Source organism: Hemibagrus wyckioides, linkage group LG14, assembly GCF_019097595.1.
Source record: "Hemibagrus wyckioides isolate EC202008001 linkage group LG14, SWU_Hwy_1.0, whole genome shotgun sequence".
Lineage (NCBI taxonomy): Eukaryota > Metazoa > Chordata > Actinopteri > Siluriformes > Bagridae > Hemibagrus > Hemibagrus wyckioides.
This window is the reverse complement of record NC_080723.1, coordinates 4,394,753-4,414,190: the sequence shown is the minus strand read 5'-3', so window position 1 is coordinate 4,414,190 and position 19,438 is coordinate 4,394,753. Positions and strand designations below refer to the sequence as shown.

General features: G+C 38.8%; 2 protein-coding genes and 1 non-coding gene across 3 annotated transcripts; 2 read left to right on the top strand and 1 right to left on the bottom strand.

The window, feature by feature from the left end:
• The first annotated feature begins 1,513 nt into the window (after positions 1-1,513).
• LOC131364348 (chymotrypsin A-like) lies at positions 1,514-4,050 on the top strand. The gene is made up of 7 exons (XM_058407472.1): positions 1,514-1,661; positions 2,186-2,289; positions 2,387-2,466; positions 2,627-2,705; positions 2,857-3,037; positions 3,129-3,262; positions 3,819-4,050. Exons 1-7 carry the CDS (start codon positions 1,610-1,612, stop codon positions 3,978-3,980), a joined length of 792 nt encoding a protein of 263 aa, XP_058263455.1. The 5' UTR covers positions 1,514-1,609; the 3' UTR covers positions 3,981-4,050.
• Positions 4,051-5,771: 1,721 nt separating this feature from the next.
• slc7a10b (solute carrier family 7 member 10b) lies at positions 5,772-18,973 on the bottom strand. The gene is made up of 11 exons (XM_058407584.1): positions 18,763-18,973; positions 16,237-16,441; positions 15,768-15,919; positions 12,847-12,972; positions 11,799-11,952; positions 11,366-11,489; positions 11,159-11,262; positions 10,332-10,428; positions 10,049-10,198; positions 9,357-9,534; positions 5,772-8,014 (listed from the first exon to the last, which is right to left on the bottom strand). Exons 1-11 carry the CDS (start codon positions 18,914-18,916, stop codon positions 7,884-7,886), a joined length of 1,575 nt encoding a protein of 524 aa, XP_058263567.1. The 5' UTR covers positions 18,917-18,973; the 3' UTR covers positions 5,772-7,883.
• Positions 6,284-6,357, top strand: trnat-agu (transfer RNA threonine (anticodon AGU)). The gene has a single exon. It is a non-coding gene; the product is annotated as a tRNA-Thr (tRNA).
• Positions 18,974-19,438: the final 465 nt, after the last annotated feature.

Below are 19,438 nucleotides of genomic sequence, written 5' to 3'. Positions count from 1 at the left end.
ATGGGTGAGCGAATACTTTTGGCAATATAGTGTATATATATATATATATATATATATATATATATATATATATATATATACTGATTATTTGCAGTTTGTTTTATTTGAGTTATTAAAGCTCTTCAAATACTGCATGATCTTGGCTTATTTTGATGTGTTGTCATTTCCTTTAAATATACACTCTAAATAGCAATAGTGATATTTTGAATTTAAGAGAAATACTGTCAGCAGTTCAAAAAAAAAATGAAACAAAACTGTTCATCTCACCAATACATGCACCTGGACGAAAAAAAACATAAGAAACTGATTGTTTTGCAGTGGTCTTATATATATATATGAAATATAGAGATATAGATAAATATAGAGACTGTGTACAATGAGTTCATGATTTGTCCTATGAATGTTATAAGTCTGTTCTTTACACAAATGAGGTTTATGATGATATTTATCCTATTCTCTCTCTCTCTCTCTCTCTCTCTCTCCATGCAGCATATTATCAATTTGACCATGGAGAAAGCAAGGTCATGTGTGTGAAATTCTTACCTCTAAAACCTGATGGTGAAATAAAGATATTTCTCAGAGATTAAGTGCTGAACATGCTATTCAGTGGGCCAGCTGCACATGCACATGCTTTTACACACACACACACACACACACACACACAGAAAGATTTACTTTTTTAAACTTTTTTTTTAACTTTGCTTATCTATGCTTGAATAAACATTTCAGAAATATTTGAATCAACAGATCCCAAAGTATTAACAGCTAGTATTTTAAAATAAGCTGATGTATTTTAGCTTATACTACAAATCATTTGTCTTACAGTTACTTTTTTCTACACTAAATAATTACATTTGCAGGGGTTATATGGGACAGACTTGAGGACTTAAAAGTGCAAACCTAAACTAATAACACTATACATTTAATTTACAGACAATGCTATACATCCATCCATCCATCCATTTTCTATACCCACTTTATTCCTAATTAGGGTCACAGGGATCTGCTGGAGCCTATCTTAGCACACATTGGGCGAAAGGCAGGGGTACACCCTGGACAGGTCGCCAGTCCATCACAGGGCCACACATATAGACAGACAACCACACACACTCACACACACTCTTATGGGCAATTTAGAATGACCAAATCAACCTAATGTACATGTGTGGGAGGAAGCCAGAGGAAAGGCCCCTGCAATGCTATACAGAAAAATGACCACAATATACAGAGAATGCAATGTATATATGTATATATTGTGTGACTAATGTAAGTGTGACAAACGATGACTGTCTGATACACAATATACAGTACAAAATGTGTGACTAGTGCAAGCATCAGTAATGTGTATAACAGATTGGGATGGCGTGATGAGTGACTGTTCTTACAGTACAGCATTCAATCGATCAATAAGCACAATTCCTTCCCTTTATTTCATGCAAAAATTGCAATGAACATTCACTCCATGTCCTGGGAAAAACTATATTGATATCGCTAAGCAGACAGGTGAAGTCAGAGTTATTCTGGAATGATTGAACAAGATATGGTGAATCCAAGGCCACAGCAGCTTTATAAAAACCCTTACCCTCTGTAGCTACAGCAGTGTAAAATCATGGCTCTCCTTTGGATTCTCTCTTGCCTTGCCTTTATTGGCACAACATATGGTATGTAACTTTGTATTTAGTGATAATGATATTCACCTAGTACTAAGATTAAAACGGCATGTTGGACGTTTGGGGGACAAAGTTAGGGAGGCCAGATTAAGATGGTTTGGACATGTTCAGAGTAAGTATATTGGTAGAGGAATGTTGGACATGAAGTAGCCAGGCAGGAGGCAAAGAGGAAGGCCAAAGAGGAGGTATATGGATGGAATAAATGAGGATATGAAGCTGGTGGGTGCAAGTGTTGAGGATGAAGAAGATAGGGATAGGTGGAGAGAGATGATTCCCTGAAGGGAAAAGCTGAAAGAAGAAGAAGACTAAGACTAAAACTGAGGATATTGTCTTAGTCAGGCACTCTCTTGCATGCAGATGTTTTTATTTCTTGTATCTGCTTGATTTAGTTGGGCATCTACATGGCCGCACAGAAGGCCAGAGCCTTTAGGCTTCAGATCATACTGCCGGATTGAAATATTGGTTTAAAAGTCCTTTAGCAAAAAAGAAATTTTGTGTGTGTGTGTTTTTTTAAGGATGTGGTGTCCCTTCCATTCCTCCTGTGATCACTGGATACGCCAGGATTGTGAACGGTGAAGAGGCTGTGCCCCACTCATGGCCCTGGCAAGTGTCCCTGCAGGTAAGACTTTCTCTCGTTGTCTCTTCTGATCTCTACAATTCAGGAATGAATCATTTGAATGCAGCGACAATACATTTTCTTGCTGTTCTCTTCTCAGGATAATACCGGCTTCCACTTCTGTGGTGGTTCCCTGATCAGTGAGTACTGGGTGGTGACCGCTGCTCACTGCAATGTCAGGTAGGGGCAGAAATCTGAATTTTAAGGCTTTGTTCTTCTTTTAGCTTTCTAAGAGAACTGCCCTGACAATTGAGTTGAATCGAAATTTTTAATTTCCCAGCAAATAAAAATATAATAACAATCATACGTCATGACAGGAAGTGTCACTTTTGTTTCGCAGGACCTCTCACCTTGTGATCCTTGGAGAGCATGACCGCAACTCAAATTCAGAGAACATCCAGACCATAAAAGTTGCAAAGGTTTGTATTACGTCTAGAAAATGAATGAGCTCCAAAGTATGAAAGGAAGTTGATAATAAGTTTTGGTATGATGCTGAGGTTTCGATTAGAAAATATTTCCTGGTTCAGATTAATGATTAAGATAATAATACTCTCTTTTTAACCAACACAGTCCATCAGGCACCCCAGCTACAACCCATACACCATCAACAATGACGTTGCTCTGATCAAGCTGGCCTCTCCTGCTCAGCTCAACACCCATGTGTCCCCTGTGTGTCTGGCTGAGACCACTGACAACTTCCCTGGTGGCATGAAGTGCGTCACAAGCGGATGGGGCTTGACCAGATACAATGGTAATGCAAAGCTTGTGATGGGTTTCTTTTATTCCACATGTTCGGAAGGAATATCTTCCTTTCTTCATGCCAACACTCTTCTCTCTTTCAGCTGCAAACACTCCTCCTCTCCTGCAGCAGGCTGCTCTGCCACTGCTGACTAACAGCGATTGCCAGCGTTACTGGGGCAGTAAAATTACTGACCTGATGGTCTGTGCTGGAGCCTCTGGTGCTTCCTCCTGCATGGTAATGCAAAATTTAGGAAATTAAGGGTTTAAGAGTGCAAAGATTTTAAGACACATTTTTTATAGCTTTTTATTTTGTCATTTTTAATATGAATTACTGTCAAGTCTTTATATAATAATGATGTATTTTTCTTCTTTTTCTTATTATTTTTATTATAATATAATATAATATAATATAATATAATATAATATAATATAATATAATATAATATAATATAATATAATATAATATAATATAATATAATATAATATAATAATTATTATTTATTGAAATGATGCTAATTTAATAATTTGAAAAAATATATCAGGCTCAAAGAGTGAACATAAACTACTATAAAAACAAAAAAAATAATTCATTAGTTGTATTTTAAATATGCTTTTCTTTCCAGAACAGTTCATTTTGATTTTGTTCTTCAGTTTAGTTCAATTCATTTTTATTTATATAGCGTGTTTAACAATGGACAAAGACACAGAGCAACTTTCCAGATATTGTTATAGACATATAAAACATCAATAATTAGAAAATGTATTCATTATTTTTTTCTTTCTTGTTTCAGGGTGACTCTGGTGGCCCCTTGGTGTGCCAGAAATCTGGAGTTTGGACCCTGGTTGGTATTGTCTCCTGGGGCAGTGGCACCTGCTCTACCTCCATGCCTGGAGTGTACGCTCGGGTCACTCAGCTTCGCTCCTGGATTGATCAGACCGTCGCCGCCAACTAAATCCTCCATGGTGGCTTGATCCCGTTCTCTATTTCTTCCTTATAATTAAAGATAAGATCATTACAATGCACATCATCAGTTGTTTTCTTGTCTTGTCAGCAAAACTATTCATTTTAGTTGAAATATATATCCAAAATGCATGTGAAGGAGACATTGGTCTGCATAGTATTTCTTTAAAAAATAAATAAATAAATAACATAAAATCGAATAAAAATAAAATATATTTATTTTATATATATTATATATATATAAAAATTATATATATATAAAATAATCGAATAAATTAAATAATAACCTAAATTGAACTACATACTATCAGACTGGACAGTAAAACTAGGAACAAACACACAAAAGAAAATTTGCAATCAAAATAAAGTTAAATGTTTATGAATAATTAATGACCAAAATGTATTAAAAATAAAAGTGACTAAAAATGTGACAAAAGAAATATAGATAAACAACTAAACATACAAATAAAATGGATTAAAGGGTCATTATGTCAAATTGGTGCCTTATAAGTCTTTATATTATTAATAATATTTATATTATTTATAATATAATTTATAATATAATATAAAATATAATTTTATATAGTCATTATATATTTTTTTAAAAAAAAAGGTTTTACATTGACTCATTAATGCAAATTTGGGTTGTGATTTCTCAATAAAAAACAAGTAACAAAAAAATGAAAAGAAAGAATATGTGGACGTGGAAACATGAACCTGTTAAATTCAATCAGTGTAAATCATATTTATGAAATAAAGGACGTATTAAAAAACTAAGATATTAAAATCAGTTACAAAATTGACCAAAAACTACTATTGCCAAAAGTTTTGGGACACCCCTCCAAATCATTGAATTCAGGTGTTGTTTTTCAGGGGTTGGTCTCGGCCCCTTAGTTCCAGTGAAGGGAACTCTTAATGCTTCAGCTTCATACCAAGACATTTTGGGTAATTTCATGCTCCCAACTCTGTAGGAACAGTTTGGAGATGACCCCTTCCTGTTCCAACATGACTGCACACCAGTGGAGAAAGCAAGGTCCATAAAGACATGGATGAGAGAGAGTTTGGTGTGGAGACGACCAGACCCTCACACTCACCTCCACAGATGTGTACAACGTACTGATGCACGTAAGGTTGCTGGCCCCGATGGCATCCCTGGACGCATGCTAAGGGCATGTGCTGAGCAGCTTGCAGGGGTCTTTACGGACATTTTCAAACTGTACCTCGCCCAAGCAGTTGTGCCAACATGCTTCAAATCCACCTCCATTGTGCCAGTGACGAAACACCAGGACATTTTGGACAATTTCATGCTCCCAACTTTGTGGGAACAGTTTGGGGATGACCCCTTCCTGTTCCAACATGACTGCACACCAGTGCACAAAGCAAGGTCCATAAAGACATGGATGAGTGAGTTTAGTTTTAGCTTCACAGAGTCCTGACCTCAACACCTTTGGGATGAATTAGAGCGGAGACTGTGAGCCAGCCCAAAACTGGGACGTCTGCCTTCACATGTACATGAATGTAATATGGAGTTGTCCCGCCCTTTGCAGCTATAACAGCTTCATTTCTTCTGGGAAGGCTTTCCACAAGGTTTAGGAGTGTGTTTATGGGAATTTTTGACCATTCCTCTAGAAGTGCACTTGTGAGGTCAGGCACTGATGTTGGACGAGAAGGCCTGGCGTCCCATAGGTGTTCTATCGGGTTGAGGTCAGGAAGTTCCTCCACACCAAACTCACTCATCCATGTCTTTATGGACCTTGCTTTGTGCACTGGTGTGCAGTCATGTTGGAACAGGAAGGGGTCATCCCCAAACTGTTCCCACAAAGTTGGGAGCATGAAAATGTCCAAAATGTCTTGGTATGCTGAAGCATTAAGAGTTCCTTTCACTGGAACTAAGAGGCCAAGATTAACACCTGAAAAACATCTCCTGAATTCAGTGATTTGGAGGGGTGTCCCAAAACTTTTGGCAATATAAGTCTATTTGTCGCCATCTACTGTTTATAAAGCCGCCGCGTCTGTAACTACTGCACTATTTAGTCATTTACTCCTAAAATTGCTTTTAATTTTTTTTTGCTGTTTAATTTTTGATAACTTCGACAGGGGATATTGTTGACGTGACAAAAATATTAGCCCCTTTGAGGACATATGGCTAGCGTACTCCTAGCTTCTTGCCCCTAGGATCTCTGGCTGTCGAAGAACAAGGAGATCGATAAGGTCACTCATAACTCATGACGTATTCTTAAAAATTCAGCCCTGTAGAGCAAAGCGAAGAAAGGAAATTTTGAACCGAACGTCAGCGGCGCCGTGGCTTAGTTGGTTAAAGCGCCTGTCTAGTAAACAGGAGATCCTGGGTTCGAATCCCAGCGGTGCCTTTTAAGAACAACGTTCCGCAGAAAGTCTAATTAATGAGACAGACACCGAACTCAACCACTCTGTAATAATTACACCTAATAATCAAAAATAAATCGAAAAATAGTATTAATTATTCTTTATTCATGACCAGAACTGTTAAACCATTTTATCATTTACAAAAAGAGACAGACAACGGGTAACCATGGAAGTATCTCTTCCACTGGAAATAAACTATACAAATAATTTACAGTTTCAAATCTCACATTGAAAACTCTTTCTTCTACAATAGGTCTGCATAGGTAAAATGAGCATGTTGAAAGAAAAAGAAAACAAAAGTACAGCTTAAAGTAACTGATACAGTGCTTGATTTCTGGCAGTTTGATATCTCCCCCTTATATCACCTACTTATTATATAGGACATCTATTTAAAACAAACAAAACAAAACAAAACAAAACAGGAAAACAAAAGAGAGACAATGCTATCCGGTTCAGTGGCTCTGCAAGAATATTTACACCCACGGTTTAGGGACACCTTGCCTGTTTCCTGAAATGTCCCAACTGTTTTCACTGACCACATATATACCCATAGTTACACAGGACAACATATTTGAAGTGAAATGAAGCAGGCTTGTCAGTAATGAAATGGTCTGCCAAATCAACAACCTTCAACCATTCGAGCTGCTCTGTGCATGGAGTTGGACTGAAAAGGGTTTTAGAGACTAGCTCCAAAAAGACACAGCTGAGTATTTGTTAGGAAGATTTTTGACAAACATATAGTTGCGTTATTTTTCAGTTATTATAACGAATGCTTACTTCTGATATGTATGTAGAGGAATATGGTTCACCTGCACTCACTATAATTATAGACAATAATCAAATATTAGATTGTTTGATTAGAATGCAAGTCTAAAAGGATATAAAGAATAACCATTAGAATACTTTATAAATGATCAGATTTCTCCAGAACTGAGTTGGTAAGATAAGGCATAGGTTGTCACGCACCCTGCTTAATTAGCAAAGCTAATACTTTCCTGAACGCCAGATTTCTAGCTGTGCTTTAAAGAGGTAACATACAAGACAAAATACAAGGACTTCTCTAACTGCCACACTGCAATAAATATAGTCAGCATTAGCTCTTATGTCTCCATTATTATGTATTTCAAGTATATATACACACAGACAACTAGCAGGGAAATACCTGACAGTGCTTAAAAAACCTAAGGTTTTTTTATTCTGAATTGATCCAGTTAAAAAAAACATACTGAAATATTTCAGACAATAAACGATATATTAAATTGTTAGAAATGTTTAGAAATATTGAAATGTACATCTATGGGAAGTCCATTTGAGGTGTTAACATAGTGACATTAACTTACATGTAGCAGTAAATACAAAAAAAAAAAACTATACAAGGCTTATAGATATTTGTGTTTGAATATTTACCCATGAACCTTATTTTGGGGCTTTAAAATAACAGGACAACTATGGTTTGACAAAAATATGATATAATTAAGGTAATAAACAAACCAAAAAAATAAAATAAAAGTCAAACAGGTCCAGAGGCCTTGCTAATGGCAGAAGACTTATCCGTCCATTCTCTCGGCGTTATGTCTTCAATGGGGTCAACTTGGGGGAAAACCACAAAAAACACTCTCTGACCCAGATACGTGGCCCACTCTGTAACAAACACAACAAAGAATGAATAAATCAATAAAGCTTTCATTACAAATTATTTAATCAACAATGTGAGTGAAAATTAGATAGACAGATAGATAGATAGAAAGACAGACAGATAGACAGAAACATAGAGAGATAGAATATTAAGACAGACAGACAGACAGACAGATGGACAGACAGATAGATAGACAAAAAGACAGATAGACAGACAGATAGGTAGAATATTAAATATTCAGTATATTGAATTACTTTTTAGTCTAAATCGTTCTATTTATTTCTATATTTAAATGGTCTGAGACACTATAAACAGTATTTAGGAAAGGCCCTTTGCACATGTTGCATTTGGATTATGATTTAGTTTGTATGGTGATGCACAGTCATTTATACTGACCAGGTATAACATTATGACCACCTGCCTAATATTGTGTTGGTGCCCCTTTTGCTGCCAAAACAGCCCTGACCCGTCCTGCACTGTGTATTCTGACACCTTTCTATCAGAACCAGCATTAACTTCTTCAGCAATTTAAGCAACAGTAGCTCATCTGTTGGATCGGATCACACGGGCCAGCCTTCTCTCCCCATGTGCATCAATGAGACTTGGCCGTCCATGACCCTGTCGCCGGTTCACCACTGTTCCTTCCTTGGACCACTTTGATAGATACTGACCACTGCAGACCGGGAACACCCCACAAGAGCTGCAGTTTTGGAGATGATCTGATCCAGTGGTCTAGCCATCACAATTTGGCCCTCGATGTCAAACTCGCTCAAATCCTTACGCTTGTCCATTTTTCCTGCTTCTAACACATCAACATTGAGGACAAAATGTTCACTTGCTGCCTAACATATCCCACCCACTAACAGGTGCCATGATGAGAAGATCACCAGTGTTATTCACTTCACCTGTCAGTGGTCATAATATTATGCCTGATCGATGTATATTTCTGCCATTTGGCAGACACCCTTATCCAGAGCAGGTTACAATTTATCTCATTTTTTTATACAGCTGAGCAATTGAGGGTTAAGGGCCTTGCTCAGGGGCCCAGCAGTGGCAGCTTAGTGGACCTGGGATTCAAACTCAACTTAACCACTAAGCTGCCACATCCCCAGTCTACTTCGGGTGGGTGATATTGCATTTAAACAATAACACTGTTAAGGTACTGAACCCTTTCTTCCCACAGTAATGCAATTTCAATACCTTTAAAGGAATTTCTAGGCATATATGTAGAAACGTTATGATTTTTAAATTATCATTTATTTAGTGTTTAAAATATAGTATAGTTATTGGGCAATGTAAAATATAAACGTATTAGGAAGTAGACACATTTTATTATTTTAAACATACCAATGAAGTTATAGATACACTTTGGCTTGTCTTTCCAGTACACTCCCAGAAAGTATACAGGTACTCCAGTGAGCATGATGACCAGTCCGACTCCACAGACCACAGGCTCTGAATGCAGACTGAAGCCCAGCAGCAGGACCCAGAACAGCAGGTAACACACAGGAACAAACAAACTCACCTGTACACAGGACACCAGAAGAATTGTTCATTAATGCCATTATTGAGTGAATTCTGTGGATTTTTTAATTCAGTGTTATTTTTAAATCCAGATTTAAATCTCTATTGCATGAACCAGAGGCAGAACTTAGAAAGGAAAAACTCCCTGAGACAGCAGGAGCAAGAAACCTGGGGACGAGCCAAAGACAAGCCAATACTCTTGATTATAAATCATTACAATACACAGGTATAGAAGAGTGAAGGGAAACAAATAAAAAGTATTGAAAAGATGTTCATTATAACCTATTGTGAATAAGACTCCAAGGCTAAGCACAGGTCAGTATTTATAATCACAGCAGTTGTTCTTAGAAGGTAAATATTTACAGTATCTGGTATTCTACACTATCAGCAGAGTTGAATATTGAGGTGTTTTCTCTTCTTTTCTTTTACTTCCACACTGTGCTACCACAATGAAATCTTAATCAGGAAGCACCTCTGCATTTTTCTGAGTATGTAAGTATAAGTTCTAATGATACCTTGATAGGCCTGTACAGGTTTGGCTTCTTCCATCTGTAATACAGCAAGCCAGCAATAGTGACTCCATAGGAGAGGTAGTTGATGAAGGACACATAGTTTATAAGGTTATGTGTTTCACCAATGCACATGATTACAATTGTTGCAGTGCACTGTAAAAGATGAGAGAAAGTGAGAGGAACAGAGGCAGACAGACAAAAAACACTGAGTCTGCTGATACGAAACAGACCAGAAATGATGACAAAAATTCTATATGAAGTATTTGGATGTCGTATAGCAACTCACACAGACAAGCAGGGCTGGAATTGGGGTGCAACTCTTAAAGTGAATCATAGCTAGCAAGCTGGGTAAATGTCCTTCTCTCGCACCGGAGAAACAGAGTCTGAATGTGCACACAAACATACCACACACACACACCCACACACACACACACACAACAAATAAATATCTACATGCAAAATAAAAAAAAACCCTGAATTGTCATCAAGCATTTTCAAGATGGGAAAGGAAAGATTTGTGTGTGTGATCATGGAGATGTCCTCTTATACTAACTCTGAGCATACACAAACCTCCCAGTGTTCTCCTTATGAGTGAAAACTACAGTATGGATGATCCGGTATTCATAGAAACAATACATTAGATTACAGGCTTATTTGGGTTAGCGTAGTTAAGATTAAAAGCAAACCAATTCAAATCACCAGTCAAACGAGCTAATAAATATATTGATAATGGGAGACAGAGCATTGCCATTCTCACAACTTTTATACTGAGCTCAGGTTACTGTCTGTGTTGGTTTCCAGGTTCTCCAGTGGATTGACTATGATAAACTGCCCCTAGATTTGAATTAGTGTATAAATATATGCTGCCCTGTGATGGTCTGGAGACCCATTACCTCACCCCTAGAGTCCATTGGATATGCACCAGATTCACTAAGACCCTGAAGATGAATGAATGTTAATGGTGGGCTCAAACCCCTGGCTATGCTTCACAGACCCTACTTTGAGAATCAACATACTATGCTTGTGCTAATCCTCCAGTAGGGGGCAGCAGAACATTCCACTATATTCAATCACACGTCAATGAGCTAGAAATCCTGGAATGACCGAGCTGACCTGGATGAGGTGAAGAGGTAGCCATTGATTCCTCCAAATGTGGAGAGTGCCACAGAGATGGGTATGATGGTGGAGAACATTCCAAGCAGCTTCTCACCAAATGTCTGTTGGACATAAGTGTCAGAACTGTAGCACATCCTCAAGGCAATATACAATATGTGTCCGAACAGCTTGCAAGAGGGAGGGAAGAATGTGTAGTGTACTTACTACAGCCACAGCATTGGAGGATAACAGCTCCTCGGGGGACATGGAGGAGAAGTAGGCGATATTGGTGAGCGTGTACACAATGGTTACCAGTGGAATGGAGATGTAAATTGCACGTGGAAGATTTCTGATCAAACAACAAACATGTTTATAACACGGCACTGCTGACTAGAATATTGTTCAACAGCAGTAAAGTATTTCAGATACAGCAAGTTTCTCCCGTCACCGGCAAATAAAACATCACCCACTGAGAAGGTGTGTAATAAAGAGACAGTGTGTTTATATTCAAGTCAAACAGCTTTCGAGAACTTCTGAGCCTTTACTCTGAATGCTACCAAAAATATGACATTAAATTCCATAAAAGCATATTTACAGTAAACTGTACCTCCACCTTATAAATATGAAAACACTCAATATGTAAGCAGTCTTTGCTCACCTTCTGGGATCCACCACCTCTTCTGTGACGTAATTGAGAAAGTTCCAGCCACTAAAGGCGAAGGAGGCCTGAAGGAATGCCAGAGCAATCTGCCCCACTGATGGTGTCTTATAAAATTCAAACGCTACTTGTGGTGTAAGACCCTTGTAATTACCTAAGGAAACAGGACGTCATAATCACTGTTTACGTTTATCTGTATGAGGACATTTAGATCAAATACATTTGGACAATCATTTTTAAACTGCTTGTATGCTTGTGCATGTATACATTCCATATTATTATTATGTTATTGACCTTCCCCACCATTTCCCGCTGACCAGAACTCTTAGATCTTGTAACCAGTTTCTTTTATTTGTGCCCAGATGTCAACAAAGGGTGATCTCCCCTTAGAGGGCCGCTCCTTATTTAGTCATTTTGCTTCTCTTGAAACTTATTTTTATTATTTGTTATGATGTTGTTTAACGTGACATTATATGATGATATTATACACCGATCAGGTATAAAGTCATTATATTGTGTTGGTCCCCCTTTTGCTGCCTGTTATGCACTGTGTATTCTGACACCTTTCTATCAGAACCAGCATTAACAGTAGCTCGTCTGTTGGATCGGATCACATCCGATCCAACACACCAGCCTTCGCTCCCCACATGCATCAATGAGCCTTGGCTGTCCATGACCCTGTCACCGGTTCACCACCATTCTAGTTTTGGAGATGCTCTGATCCAGTTGTCTAGCAATCATCATTTGGCCCTTGTCAAACTCGCTCAAATCCTTATGCTTGTCCATTTTTCCTGCTTCTAACACATCAACTTTGAGGACAAAATGTTCACTTGCTGCCTAATATATCCCACCCACTAACAGGTGCCATGATGAGGAGATCATCAGTATATAGCTAGTATAACTCTATAGCAAAGACTATACTCTTACTCTTTCAGTGGCTAAGCCCAGCACACAGCAATATCATAATTATTCAATTACATTTCCTAACCTTTTTCATCATTCGTACATGAGACATGTTAAATGTTACCTAGTGCTAAATTACTCTCACCTTCGTAGATCTGGAACAGTCCCACAGCTATAATGAGGCCCAGGGCCAGAAGCTTCCCTACAGTGAAGATATCTTGGATCCGTGTGGCCAGACGCACACTGAAGCAGTTTACCCATGTCAGAAATACTGCAAACACACACAGACACACACACACACACATCAGATTTCTAAGAGTATACAAAAAACCGTATATCATTTAATTTGTGCAAATTATTAGAGGATGACGTGTTATCTCAAACAAAACATGAATGCTAAATCAGCCAGCTAGTTATATTTCGAGTGCTAAACAAAATCTTGACAGTTGATAGATTCTGATATTTGTAATAATTAAAATAATACAGCTTTTAACGGCAGTGTATTTGACAAAGGGCTTGACTGATTCTGAGATGCACTAGATATGAAAAAGCATCAATGAACGTGTCTTTTTCTAGACACTGTAGCTTGCAACCATGTGCATTCCATATTTACTGCTAACAGGAATATGACTAGCTTAAAGGTCATGTTTAGCAACTGCCCAAATGCTTTTGTGATCACATAGGTGTCTTCACCCAGTCTAGCTAGGTGTTGCATCATGTAAAGAAAAAATGTAAGAAAGAAGAATGTGGTCTAGTCTGGAAACAATTACGGACATTTTCAGTTGCCTATTTGCAACCACTCACACGACAACTTGTGCAATCTAAAAAGCTTCAATAGTTGCTAATACATGCTAACAATTATATGGTTTATTCTTTGGTGAACATGATCTCTACATTAGCTGAAACTAGAGTTTGTTGGTCTTATTAGTTTCATATAACCATGAATGTATGCATCTACAGAAAAGGTACACTATATTGGCAAAAATTTTGGGACACCCCTCCATATCATTGAATTCAGGTGTTGGTCTTGGCCCCTTAATCCCAGTGAAAGGAACTCTTAATGCTTCAGCATAGCAACACATTTTGGTCAATTTCATGCTCCCAACTTTGTAGGAACAGTTTGGGGATGACCCCTTCCTGTTCCAACATGACTGCACACCAGTGCACAAAGCAAGGTCCATAAAGACATGGATGAGCGAGTTTGGTGTGGAAAAACTTCCTGACCTCAACCTGATAGAACACCTATGGGACGCCAGGCCTTCTTGTCCAGCATCAGTGCCTGACCTCACAAAGTCTAGAGGAATGGTCAAAAATTCCCAGAAACACACTCCTAAACCTTGTGGAAAGCCTTCCCAGAAGAGTTGAAGCTGTTATAGCTGCAAAGGGTGGGCCAACTCCGTATTACATTCATGTGCATGTTAAGGCAGATGTCCCAAAACTTTTGGCAATACAGTGTATGTACTGCATATTTAATTTCGACTTACTACACAAACAATGATGTGAAATAAATGTACCAACTCACTCCAAGACTGAATTTCATGGCTTCTGGCTGAAAAAACTATAAGTATTGCCACAACTAATTGCTTAATCAGCCGTTATTAATATGGGTTTAGTTTTAAATTCAGGAGTACACACTGTGCTCTTGGCATATCCTAATATGATTAAAGTCTTAAACTAAATAGCAGTTGTTTTTGTTCAGGTTTTCAGCTATTTGCAGTGCAAAATGCAGACAAGCAGTCATTCACAGACGTCTGCTAGGAAACTAGGGTGATGCTAAATGGTTCATTGGCTTCTTGCTCCACATTCCAGTTGACCAACAGTTGACAAGTGAAACAATTGTAAATGTGACCAAAGATTTCAAGAAGCAAAAAAACTATGAGAATGTGGGAATCCTTGGAAAAGGTGGAGTGGAATTGTAATTCATTCAGCTCATCCATCACTGTCGCAGTCACTCTCTTTTCCTACATGCTCCTTTTTTCCGGCTCTGTGAAACCTAAGGTCCCTTTTAACCCAGACAAACAAATTGCTCTGTGGCGTAATAGAAGAAAAAGGGCAATGAGCAGGTCTGTGAAAAGATGGAGCGCCTCACTCTTTTACAGAACTCTTCTCTTGTGTCAACTCCACAAACAAGAGTAAGTAATTAGAGGTTATGCAATAATCACACGCCTAGTTGTCTCCAGCACTGCACAGTCAAGTGCTCCACTGTTGCTGCTCATTGCCCCCGTGAGGTTTTGGCCAAATCTAGAATGAATGTGCTCTGCATGTGACATATTGGCTGTCTACTGTTCTTGTTTGGGTTTTTATCTTTCAGAGTGTTGTATCTATTCACTGATCACTTTTCTTTTTCTTTTTCAAGCTCTCAGTACATTGCCACTGTTTCATTCAGTGTAGATGCTGGGACTCTGGGAAGGTGGGTTGGCTGATTGGTCAATTAGGCTGCTTGGTATTTCTAAAGAACACAGCGCAAAAAAAGGGAAAGATTTACTTCTTAGGGCCTCACAGCTTTTTAAGCTGTGCTAATGAGCCAAGCCCATTAAGACCTTGAAATATGCCTTAACGTCTTTGTGTGCTTCAATATTGAACAAATAGTGCTGTCCTATTGTATTCATTTAACACAGCATGTGTTAATGCAGAATGATGCTGAGAGGTGCCTTGAATTATTACATTACTGTTTAAGCGCCTACTATTTAAGTCTTTACACTGTACTATAATTAGAGCCGATAGCTTTCCTTTAAACAAACGTTGGCGTCATGTCAAGACCCAAAACACTCAGGCCATGTAAGTGTGGTGCCTTGAATTATCATTCCAACTGTTTGATCATTCCAACTGATCTGATGAATTTTCACCAGATTTCTCCATGCAGAAAAATGAATTTCCCGCACATTTTCTACAGCAGCCTAGACACAGCATGCTTACTGTTAGTCATTTACCTCCGTGTTAGTAAAAGTAATTAATAATAACATTCGTTTAAAGAATGCAGGGACCCTTGAAAGAGAGTGACAAATGAATTGAATAAACTGTAAGACAAATGCTTGTAAACTGTAAGACAACTGTTGCTTTACTCACAAATGCAGACGGCGGAGAGCATACGTGTGGCCATGTAAGGAGGAACGCAGTTGGGAAAGGCTGGCTGTAGAACGTAGTTGGAGAAAGTGAGGGCTATTACAGCTAGAGTAGTAGGGTACATGATCAGTACTGCACTCCATAAAAGCAGGAACCTGGAAGAAAGGGGAAGAAGAGAGAGATGGGACAATTTATGATGGTGATATTAAGTGATGGTGATGCACTTCATGTCCAGAAGGCCATAAGAACACAATTTTGCTTTTACAACTACAACAAGGCATGATTTCTATTTGGAATGAATGCCTTGCTTGTAGTCTGCCATACTTTTATGTATAATCGTTCAACAGCTTTGCTTTACAGCACTGAGCATACAAAGCCTATTAAGAGGAAATTCACTGATATATACTCAAAAGTTGATAAGTATTGTAAAGAGGCTTCTAGATGAAGTTGGATTACTTTTTTTTTTACTTACCCGATAAGGCCTCCAAAAATCTCTGTAACATAGGAGTAGTCTCCCCCTGACTTAGGAATAGTGACCCCAAGTTCAGCATAACAGAGAGAGCCAAGAGCAGCGATACCCCCTCCTAATGTCCATACCACCAGTGCCAATCCAACAGAACCCGAGTGTTCCAGCACCCCTTTAGGAGAGATGAAGATCCCAGAGCCAATGATGTTACCTGTAGGAAAAAAAGCTTTAATGTTATACCACCATGGTTCTCAAAAAGGTGTGGGTGACCCCCAAGGGACATGTGACATATAAGCATTGTGTATTAATATTTCTATTTCTTATGACATAATAAAATTTGAGATTAATATTGATATCACTTCCAATATAAGTCTTACAGTTTAGATATAAACTGATAGAAAGGGATGAGCGAGTTTGGTGTGGAGTCCTGCACAGAATCCTGACCTCAACCTGATAGAACACCTTTGGGATGAATTACAGCGGAGACTGCGAGCCAGACGTTCTCGTTCAACATCAGTGCCTGACCTTACAAATGCGCTTCTAGAGGAATGGTCAAAAATTCCCAGAAACACACTCCTAAACCTTGTGGAAAGCCTTCCCAGAAGAGTTGAAGCTGTTATAGCTGCAAAGGGCGGGACAACTCCATATTACATTCATGCGCATGTAAAGGCAGACGTCCCAAAACCTTTGGCAATATAGTGTAGTTATGGCAACTGACCCAGGAGGATACTGACAATGACTGATTCAAGAACTTGGGATTCAATAAAATAGTATAAGAGAAAATCTTTTGTTTCTATTTCTCCCAACTCCTAATATATGAATAAATTAGAATGTGAGTAAATTGTGTGAAATGATTTTTACAAGATGCCACAACACAGGAACAATGACTTCTTTACTTTGATTGCGCTGATCGAAACATTGATCATTAATTGTTCCCTGTGGGCACCGTGACCATCCTCAGACCTTCAGGTCAACCTCTAACCATGCCACATCAAGAGTGTATTAATACTGCATAGCCTATTTTATAGTACAGCCATATTATGTGGCCTTGTTCCTTCAACAGGCATGCAGAGTCACACAGTGAGCTTACACAACAGCATGTATCAGTAATTTACTGAACCAAATTTTTGTTACCAAAATGCCAGTAACAGTAATTCGTAACCCAGGGAGAAGTGTAAAGCTGATGCACTTCCTGTGGTTTACAGATGATATAACTGTACATTTCACAAAAGTAACTATTTGCAGTATAGTGAATACATGCATGTGACTTTTTCTGTGTCCACATACATACTCATGTTTAAGGACTATGGTGCGATTAGCTATGTAATTAACAGTATCAGATTTGACATGACCCCTTGCCTGTGTTATTAAATGAGCACAATTCCTTTAAGCACTATTTTACTATTTCTACTGCCCTGACTAACAGAGTTAAACCAACTGCAATCTTAGCATGGTCAGGAACCGCATTGTCTCTTAAGGACTTGATCTAATCTTGTTAACAAATGCCCTACAATCCATCCTGGTTATGTGTGCGCTAATTTGGACTTTTTCCAGTTGCTATGACAGTTGGTGTTACGTTCCCGTCATTTGCTTATTTGTGTTGTGACTGAACAATGTAAAAGGATAAAAAACTTAAATAGCATGCAATCTGCTGGATAAACTAATAGAAAGTTAATTACAAAAAATGAATGGCCCCACTGATAGTGTACTGATTTCTCATGCTATTCGTGTGTGTGTGTGAAAGAGAGAGAGAGAGACAGAATGGTGCTTTATCTACTTAAACAAATGGAAAGAGACTAGAATGGATGGCTTAACTTCCTGTCAACAGTACCACGGACAACCGACCTCAAAACCAGCCCCCTACTCCATACCCTCAATCACAGGCCTATAATTATTGGTTAGATAGTGTTCATCTCAATGCCAGAATAAGTACCCAAGGCTCACACCTCTCAAAACATCTCTGTGTGATTCAACTCCTCTCTCCTCATAAAGTCCTAAAAGAAGTGAGCATTTGCTCGTGACCTGAGCCCGATCCTCTACTGTAACCTATTATCAACTAACACCATAAAGCATTAAAGAACTTGTATTAAACATGAAAGAACATACCATGCTGACAATATAACCTTTTATAGCGTTATTTATCAAGCTGTGCATTTTCTGTACCGCTTATCCTACACATGATTGCAAGGAGTCTATACGAAGGGAATCTGGGCCCTGGATGGGGTGCCAAGCCATAGTAGGGCACCTCTGCATACCCAATCTGGACAATTTAGACATGCCATGTTTTTAGACAGGGAAGAGGAAACCAGAGTACCCAGAGGAAACACTGGGAGAACATACAAGCTCTGTTCACAAAAAAGTGCAGATGGGAATTTAATCCCCCCCCCCTTAACTGCATTGTTTTCCAGTTTTTTCTCAAGGAGGCTTAATAAAGTTTGCTGTTTATTTGTAAACAACAACAACAATGCAAGTAACTAAACTGCATTACTTTGCAAAGTAATGGAAAACTTTTTTGCAGATGCTTCGGCTCACCGATGATGATGGTGCAGGCGCTCAGCAGTCCTATTTCTTTTTTGAGGGTCACTCGCTCCGGGATCGTGTCGCACTTTATCTTTCCGTCTTTCATGGTGCTCGCCTGAGCCTCGGCCTTGTGCTTGGCGTTTCTCTGCCGCTCCGCTCCATGCATTTCAGCGAGCAGCTCCCAAAAAGCGAGCTCGGCTCTCCCTCTCTTGAACTGCTCTCAGAGCATTGATGCACGGTGAAAAGAAGGCGCATGCGCAGCATCCGCCGCTGTCCAGGACAGAATGCTAACGACTCCTCAGAAGTGAGCGAGTGGAGGACTAGTTGACTGCTCTATATAAGGAAATGGCGTGTGACTAATAGGTTTAAGATGTGTTTCAACGTTCGACTGATTTGTGGTTTTGTTGTGGGATAGGTCTCATCTCCAGGCACAGACCGAGCACCTCACAGTGTCCTTATGGAATCTGTTGTATGGGGTCCATTTGAAATGTATTCCACCTCATGCTGAATATTCCAATCCTATTCCCTATCTCAGTCCAACAAGGCCTCCAACAATATCACTCTCATTCAGTAAAATACAGAAGAAAGAAATTCCAGGAGCACTTAAGACGTATTTCACAACGAAGCAGCTTCCTCACACCCCTATTCACCCTTGAAGGATCTCTGGCGTGGAATTTAGTAAGTCAAG

Bases quoted from the DNA above. Each gene is read 5' to 3' on its own strand.
- LOC131364348 (XM_058407472.1), top strand. From the start codon at position 1,610: ATGGCTCTCCTTTGGATTCTCTCTTGCCTTGCCTTTATTGGCACAACA. The intron at 2,706-2,856 runs GTTTGTATTACG...TAACCAACACAG, and splicing joins AGACCATAAAAGTTGCAAAG to TCCATCAGGCACCCCAGCTA. The intron at 3,038-3,128 runs GTAATGCAAAGC...TCTCTCTTTCAG, and splicing joins GGGCTTGACCAGATACAATG to CTGCAAACACTCCTCCTCTC.
- slc7a10b (XM_058407584.1), bottom strand. From the start codon at position 18,916: ATGCATGGAGCGGAGCGGCAGAGAAACGCCAAGCACAAGGCCGAGGCT. The intron at 16,442-18,762 runs GTGAGCCGAAGC...TTTTTCCTACAG, and splicing joins CGCCTGCACCATCATCATCG to GTAACATCATTGGCTCTGGG. The intron at 12,973-15,767 runs GTGAGTAAAGCA...GTGTGTTTGCAG, and splicing joins GCTCTCCGCCGTCTGCATTT to TATTTCTGACATGGGTAAAC.